Here is an 8,810-nt window from a genome sequence, read left to right as displayed (position 1 = left end):
GGCCAAGCCAAAATATTCTCATGATCAAAGATACATATAAATATCTATTCAAAAATTTGCAAAGCTATTTTCTTAATACGTGGGATATTAGTATTAAGATCCAAAATACAACTTAAAACCTATGACTTTCTAGTTGGTTCACTTTGGTGATCACCAAACTATTTCATAAAATAGGATTTCGAGTTGAAATAATCACTTTGCAAAACAATTTATCATCAATCACATCATATTATCATCTAAACAGTTTCATATAAGTGACAATTTCATGTTCATATAAACTATAGAAAATAATTATAACATATCAATACAAGAAATGTCACTTATAAAATCTAGACATGAATCAGATTTGTAAATGATACACATTCCGTGCACTGTGTTCTATACTGTAGAACAAATTATGGGCAATATTATCAATTTACTAAAAGATAGGCATGTAGCATGTAGCATCACGTGGAAGAAAAAAAAAATTGCACTAAAAATATGTGATTTGTTTAATAAATTAAAGTAGCCAACAATATCACTAGAAATTCTCATGGAAATAGCATCATATATGATTACCCAGAAAAATAAAAACCCACTTATCTAGGAATTAGTTAGTCACTGGATAATATGTAATTAATAATGTAAATAAATTAAATAAATAAAAAATTTAATTTGTCTTATATTTTGCGGGTATTTTTCTGCCACTCCTTTAATGTGATTTGCAGATCTTTATTCGGCATCATGAAGAAGAGCCACAGAATTTCTAAATCCTAGTAGTTTCTATCTCTGGCTTTATTTTGGCTGAATTTTTTATGTCTACTAGAAGATGGTTGCTGCATAACTTCATCTATATGTCTACTATTATTTTAGGATATGAAGAGATTTGAAACTAATTCTCAAATGGACCCAAGTGAGTGCATCCCGTGTGAATCCGTTTTCTCCATGTTGTCCAATATCCTAATGGTGACCAGCTATTCACTATTGCTGCTGCTGCTCATCATTGTGAAATACAGGTGCATCCATTCAAGGATGCCAAAATGGCCCATTTGAGGAAAATTCAGGTGGTTTCTATTTTGCTGTGTTTGGTTACCGAAAATATTAAGAAAAAAAAAACTTCCCCAAATAAATGATTCCAACAAATAGATCATAATGGAAAATCATGAAAGTCTTAACCTTGCTCTGATACCACATGTTATAAATAAAATGAAACTTTAAACTTAATGCTTTATAAATTCCAAGATCTTGACTATCATGATTTTCACAAACATAAATAACATACCTGAATCCATAGCAATCTCTTTCATTTAATTCTTGATCTGAAAAATTGTAGAATTCTCCAGGATATCGGTTTCTCTCTCTTAGCCCTTTTTTCTTTCAAAAATGAAAATTACATACCACACACGAAAAAATGGAAACTGTGTAATGCTACTTAAATGGGTAGAGAGAGGACCCATTTCCTTTTTGATAACTGCCAACAATTTAGTAACCGCTACTCCACTTCCCATCAAAGTCAGGAGTAAACAAAAAAATAGGAAACTACTTCTCTAATTGTATAGCCAAAATTTTAGAGATTAGATTAGATAACTCCATTTAAATAAAAGACTAAAGCCATACACGTGTCATGTGGGACATTAGAAGAAAAATATCTAACAACCTTGTCTTAAGGAACTCTTCAAGTGTGGTGTGGCAAAGTTTTGATAACCCAACGGACACTCTCTTGCCGGGCCAGACAGTTCCATCGGACCGTAGGCTTTACTCCAATGCTAACGGAACTGTGGACTACTCTACCGGAAAATTCATGCTAGAGGTGGGTACTGATGGAAATGTGGTCCTAGCTACATTCCGATGGGCAGACAGTGGTTACTGGTGGACTAATACTATACAGCCCAACGTTAGTCTTGTGTTCAATGAGAGCACAGCATTGATGTATGTTACCAATTTAACTTCCATCATTTACCGGTTGACCACGAATGTGTCAACACCAGTTGACCGCTATTATCACAGAGCAACCGTAGAAGACACCGGAAATTTCCAGCAGTATATTTACCCTAAGGTAAATGGCAGCGGATGGACAAGTGTTTGGAAAGCGGTCACTCAACCTTGCTCTGTCAATGGTATTTGCGGTGTTTACGGCTACTGTACTTCTGCCGATAATCAAAACGTTACTTGTAGCTGTCTTCCAGGTTATTCTCTCATGGATCCTAATGTTCCTTCCAAAGGATGCTATCCAAATGTCCCACCGCAACAGTGCTCCAAGAGCCCATCCAATGTGACAAATTATACCATAGAAGTGATTGGCGATGCGGACATTGTGAACAACGAATTCGCAGAAATGACTCGACTCTACAATTATGATTTGGAGAAATGCAGGCAGTCATGCATGGATGATTGCTATTGCATGGCAGCAACCCTAACAGCAGACAACGTTTGCCGCAAGAAGAGGATTCCTTTTATGAATGCCAGACAGAGCAGCCCTTCTACTAATGGGATACAAACCATCATCAAGGTTCCAGTGGTAGAGCCAGGGAAGACTGATGGTCAAATAGAGGGGAAGAAATCTGAAGGTATGCCTTTCAATAAGCAGCATTCTTGCTTTCCTATTCGCTGCTGTTGCAATATATAATCACCCTATAGCTAGACGATCCAGAGCAAGAAAAGTCCTTGCAAACCCTGCAGAGATCAACTTGAAAAAATTCACATATAGGGAGTTGCATGAAGCAACCGATGGGTTCAAAAACAAAATCGGAAGCGGATCATTCGGGACAGTATATAGTGGGGTTCTAAATTTTGAGGATAAGGAGATAGAGATTGCTGTGAAGAAGCTGAAGAAAGTGATGGAACAAGGTGACAAAGAATTTCTGACAGAGGTGATGGTAATAGGCCAAACCCATCACAAAAATTTAGTCAAGCTGCTGGGTTTCTGTGATGAGCAAAGTCATAGACTTCTAGTCTATGAGCTGATGACAAATGGGACTCTGTCTGGTTTTCTATTTGCCGAGGGTGAGAAACCATGCTGGGATCATAGAGCTCAAATTGTTCTGGCAGTTGCACGTGGGCTCTCGTATTTACATGATGAATGTGAAACCCAGATCATCCACTGTGATATAAAGCCCCAGAACGTGTTACTTGATAGTCAATTCAATCCCAAGATTGCAGACTTTGGCCTGGCGAAGCTACTGATGAAAGATCAGACTAGAACAAGCACCAATGTGAGAGGAACAATGGGATACATGGCACCAGAATGGCTCAAAAATGTTCCAGTAACGGCCAAGGTTGATGTCTACAGTTTTGGGGTGCTGCTGCTTGAGATCATATGCTGCAGAAGGCACATAGAGCTGAACCGGGTTGAGGAAGAATCGGAAGAAGATGACCTTATTCTCGTAGATTGGGTTCTGACTTGTGTGATTAGGGGTAAGCTAGAGGCGGTAGTTAAGCATGATCCAGAAGTGTCGGATGATTTCAAAAGGTTCGAAAGAATGGCAATGGTTGGTTTGTGGTGTGTTCATCCGGACCCAATTCTACGTCCAACCATGAAGAAGGTGATTCAGATGTTGGAAGGAACAGTGGAGGTGGCCGTCCCACCCCTGGCCCATGCCCCAACATTCTAAATTCCACATCTTTGAATTTTATACCTTAGCGAGCAGCCCCCTGTATCACATTTGAAGTTTGGAGTTTGTCTTGTTCTTCTTTTCATTCATCATGGTTTGTTTTTCGTTAGGATATTGTGTCAATTTTTCTTCTTCTTCTTTTCCTTTTTCCTTTTTTTTTTTTTTTTTTTTGTATTTTTGTATACGTGGGAGATCATCACCTTGGATGGCTAAAAAAATTAATTTTGAGAGAGCAAGATCAGAGGTTTGTAATTAGATTCTACCCTATTCTAATAAAATTTAGGAAAATCGGTTAAATTAGAGCTTGAAACTATTGTGAAAAATAAGATATTCCAATTAAGAAACAAAACGAGGAAATTATTTAAACTCCTCAAATTAAAATAAACATCAGAAGGACAGGGCATAGGTCCACCATATGAAGCCCAGTCTACCATACAAGTCGACAAAACTAAGACCATAATTTTCAACCTTGGCATACAGCCAACAAGGCTCAAGATTCAAGAAGCAGGGCCTACCCACACTATTCTGGAAAAAGATATCCTCAAATTGTGAGAAAGTACTGTTCAAAGGTTGACGCAAGTTGAATACTTCTCGGTGATGTTTCTGTGCAGAAACTACTAAAAAAAGAAAACCGTGTTAGAGAAAATAGTTTTTTTTTTATATTTTGTTTTATTATAAATAAATATAAATATATATAAAAGAGAAAAGTAAGCAAAATAAATTTGAAAAAATATATAAAAATAATTTCTTCTTGGGTGGACCTATAATGACATTCACATTTGTTGGATAGTTTCTCATCTTCCCACCATGTACATCTTTTCGAACTTTGGAAATTTTTCTTCCTGGGTGGACCTACAATGACATTCACATTTGTTACTTAGTTCTCATATTCCTATCTAGATCTTAATTTGCCCAACTTTTGGAAATTTTTGTTCCGCATGGAAGACTTATATTTTTGCGTACATATTCCGGCACTATATATGGACTTTCCCATACACCAAAGAGGACCACACCACTAATTTCTATCGCTTTCTACCATTATTAGTCCATAAGGGTATCATTCGGGACCGCACCATTAATTTGACACTTACCCATTCATAATTAATATTTAAAATTATTTAATTATTTAATAATAATAATAAAAAATACCATTAATTATCTTATAATTTATGAATGAAGATTATAATATAATATTTTTGAGGTGGCCCTAACGAAAGTCTCCGGGTCCGCACTGCTTAGTGTCTTTCTGTGGTTGGGTGAGTCATTGTTTTCTGTGGTCTCTCCACGATGTGGAAGTTTTGCAAGGTTTTTCCTATATACAATCATCCCATCTGTTTTGTTGTTGCGAATTTTCCTATCTTCCCCACATAACAATGGCGGCTACCATACTTCTTGTGTTCTCTCTGCTACTGCTACACTTCTTCCTTGGATCCCATGCCCAAGTGAAGGGAAATATAAGCTTAGGATCCAGCTTCGACACCCACACAAATTCCTCGTGGCTCTCACTCTCAGGCGACTTTGCTTTCGGGTTCTACCCTCTCCCTGGTGGTCTGTTTCTTCTTGGAATTTGGTTCAATAAGATTCCTGAGAAAACCGTTGTTTGGTCGGCAAATCGGGATGCTCCAGCCCCTGCTGGATCCTCCGTCAACCTCACGCTCGCTGGAAGCCTTGTGCTGACGTTCCCCAACGGAACCGTCTCCCAAATATCCAACGGCGCCAGTGCTGCGAATTCAGCTTCCTTGCAAAACAACGGCAACCTTGTCTTAAGAAACTTTGTTTCAAGTGTGGTGTGGCAAAGTTTTGATAACCCAACGGACACACTTTTACTGGGCCAGAAAGTTCCATGGGACCATAGGCTCTACTCCAATGCTAACGGAACTGTGGACTACTCTACCGGAAAATTCATGCTAGAGGTGGGTACTGATGGAAATGTGGTCCTAGCTACATTCCGATGGGCAGACAGTGGTTACTGGTGGACTGATACTATACAGCCCAACGTTAGTCTTGTGTTCAATGAGAGCACAGCATTGATGTATGTTACCAATTTAACTTCCATCATTTACCGGTTGACCACGAATGTGCCAACACCAGTTGACCGCTATTATCACAGAGCAACCGTAGAAGACACCGGAAATTTCCAGCAGTATATTTACCCTAAGGTAAATGGCAGCGGATGGACAAGTGTTTGGAAAGCGGCCACTGAACCTTGCTCTGTCAATGGTATTTGCGGTGTTTACGGCTACTGTACTTCTCCCGATAATCAAAACGTTACTTGTAGCTGTCTTCCAGGTTATTCTCTCATGGATCCTAATGTTCCTTCCAAAGGATGCTATCCAAATGTCCCACCGCAACAGTGCTCCAAGAGTCCATCTGATGTGACAAATTATAACATAGAAGTGATTGATAATGCGGATATTGTGAACAACTTATTCACAGAAATGACTCGACTGTACAATTCTGATTTGGAGAAATGCAGGGAGGCAGTCATGGATGATTGCTATTGCATGGCAGCTACCCTAACAGCAGACAACGTTTGCCGCAAGAAGAGGATTCCTTTTATGAATGCCAGACAGAGCAGCCCTTCTACTAATGGGATACAAACCATCATCAAGGTTCCAGTGGTAGAGCAAGGGAAGACTGATGGTCTAATAGCGGGGAAGAAAGAGCCTCGCTCTCAGATGATTCTGAAGGTATGCCTTTCAATAAGCACCATGCTTGCTCTCCTGTTTGCTGCCTTTGCAATATATAACCCTATAGCTAGACTATCCAGAGCAAGAAAATTCCTTGCAAATCCTGCAGAGATCAACTTGAAAAAATTCACATATAGGGAGTTGCATGAAGCAACCGATGGGTTCAAAAACAAAATCGGAAGAGGATCATTCGGGACAGTATATAGTGGGATTCTAAATTTGGAAGATAAGCAGATAAAGATTGCTGTGAAGAAGCTGGAGAGAGTGATGGAACAAGGTGACAAAGAATTTCTGACAGAGTTGAGGGTAATAGGCCAAACCCATCACAAAAATTTAGTCAAGCTGTTGGGTTTCTGTGATGAGCAAAGTCATAGACTTCTAGTCTATGAGCTGATGACAAATGGGACTCTGTCTGGTTTTCTATTTTCCGAGGGTGAGAAACCATGCTGGGATCATAGAGCTCAAATTGTTCTGGCAATTGCACGTGGGCTCTCGTATTTACATGATGAATGTGAAACCCAAATCATTCACTGTGATATAAAGCCCCAGAACGTGTTACTTGATAGTCAATTCAATCCCAAAATTGCAGAGTTTGGCCTGGCGAAGCTATTGATGAAAGATCAGACTAGAACAAGCACCAATGTGAGAGGAACAATGGGATACATGGCACCAGAATGGCTCAAAAATGTTCCAGTAACGGCCAAGGTTGATGTCTACAGTTTTGGGGTGCTGCTGCTTGAGATCATATGCTGCAGAAAGCACATAGAGCTGAACCGGGTTGAGGAAGAATCGGAAGAAGATGACCTTATTCTCGTGGATTGGGTTCTGACTTGTGTGAGAAAGGGTAAGCTAGAGGCGGTGGTTAAGCATGATCCAGAAGTGTCGGATGATTTCAAAAGGTTCGAGAGAATGGCAATGGTTGGTTTGTGGTGTGTTCATCCGGACCCAGTTCTACGTCCAACCATGAAGAAGGTGATTCAGATGTTGGAAGGCACAGTGGAGGTGGCCGTCCCACCCCTGGTCCATGCCCCAACATTCTGAATTCTACATCTTTGAATTTTAAGTCTTAGCCAGCAGCCCCTGTATCACATTTGAAGCTTGGAATTTATGTCTTGTTCTTCTTTTCATTCATCATGGTTTGTTTTTCGTTAGGATATTCTGTCAATTTTTCTTTTTTCCTTTTTTGTATACGTGGGAGATGATCACCTTGGATGGCTAAAAAAATTAATTTTCAGACAACAAGATCAGAGGTTTGCAATTAGATTCTACCCTATTCTAATAAAATTAAGCAAAATCGGTTAAATGATAGCTTGAAAATATTGTGAAAAATATGATATTCCAATTAAGAAAACAAAACGAGGAAATTAATTAAGCACCTCAAATTAAAATAAACATCAGAAAGCACAGGAACATAAGACTACCATATGAAGCCCAATCTACCACACAAGTCGACAAAAGTAAGACCATAATTTTCAACCTTGGCATTCAGCCAACAAGGCTCAAGATTCAAGAAGCAGGGCTTACCCACATTATTATGAAAAAGATATCATCAAATTGTGACAAAATACCGATGTTTTCAAAATCAGAGCGATCATTGAACTGAAAAAATTATCGATTCATAATTCACTGGTCGGATCGATAGTCGAACTAGTGATGTCATAAATATATAATTTATATTTTATTAAAATTAAAAATAAATTTAAGAATTTTATATAATATTAAAATTATAGAATTTCATTTTTTTGTATTTGATATGTCTATTAAATGATAAACATAAATTTAAATGTATTAATATATCAAATTTTATTAAATAAAATATGTATAATATTTACATATGAAAAGAAAATTATAACATTTAATTTTATCTACATATTTATACATTTTATTATTTTAAAATTTTAAAAATATTATATTAATTAATTTATATTATTTAATTTATTTTCATATTTATTGTTAATAATTATTATAAAACAAACATCAATATAAATATTTATATTTGTTTAAATGTTTTATATTATAAAAATTTGTAAACAACATTAATATAAAATATTGTTACCTATATCTATCAAAGGAGTTGTGCACCATAATGGTTGGCATCTTTCTTTTGACCCGCTGGTCTCATCCGTTCGATGTACTAAAGAAAAAAAACAATAATAAGAAAAATAATTTTCTTATATTTATTATATATATATATATATATATATATATATATATATATATATATATATATATATATATATATATATATATATATATATATATATATAATTAAAATTATTTAATAATTTATATATTTTAAAATTATTTCTTCATTTTATAACAGAGAAAAATAAGTAAAATGAGTTTAAAGAAATATATAAAAGTAATTTTTTTGACTTTGAACCTTTTTTTTTCTTTTTTTGTTTTCTTTTACTTTTCTTTTCTATTTTATTTCTCTCAAATTTTTTGAGAACTAAACATAACCCTAAGATTTTCTAATACTCACTAAAATGCTTCCCTAAATAAAAACATTAAAATTCATGTCATTTTA

At 36.5% G+C, this 8,810-nt stretch overlaps 1 protein-coding gene and 1 pseudogene across 1 annotated transcript; both read left to right on the top strand.

Moving 5' to 3' along the window:
* The first annotated feature begins 1,603 nt into the window (after positions 1-1,603).
* LOC100240867 (G-type lectin S-receptor-like serine/threonine-protein kinase LECRK2) lies at positions 1,604-3,820 on the top strand (annotated as a pseudogene).
* Positions 3,821-4,889: 1,069 nt separating this feature from the next.
* Positions 4,890-7,407, top strand: LOC100245961 (G-type lectin S-receptor-like serine/threonine-protein kinase LECRK4). The gene has a single exon (XM_002277992.3). It carries the CDS (start codon positions 4,964-4,966, stop codon positions 7,319-7,321), a length of 2,358 nt encoding a protein of 785 aa, XP_002278028.1. The 5' UTR covers positions 4,890-4,963; the 3' UTR covers positions 7,322-7,407.
* Positions 7,408-8,810: the final 1,403 nt, after the last annotated feature.

The sequence above is a fragment of the Vitis vinifera genome, chromosome 5 (genome assembly GCF_030704535.1).
Source record: "Vitis vinifera cultivar Pinot Noir 40024 chromosome 5, ASM3070453v1".
NCBI classification, from domain to species: Eukaryota; Viridiplantae; Streptophyta; class Magnoliopsida; order Vitales; family Vitaceae; genus Vitis; species Vitis vinifera.
The sequence above is the reverse complement of the archived record's forward strand: the minus strand, read 5'-3'. Positions and strand labels throughout refer to the sequence as shown.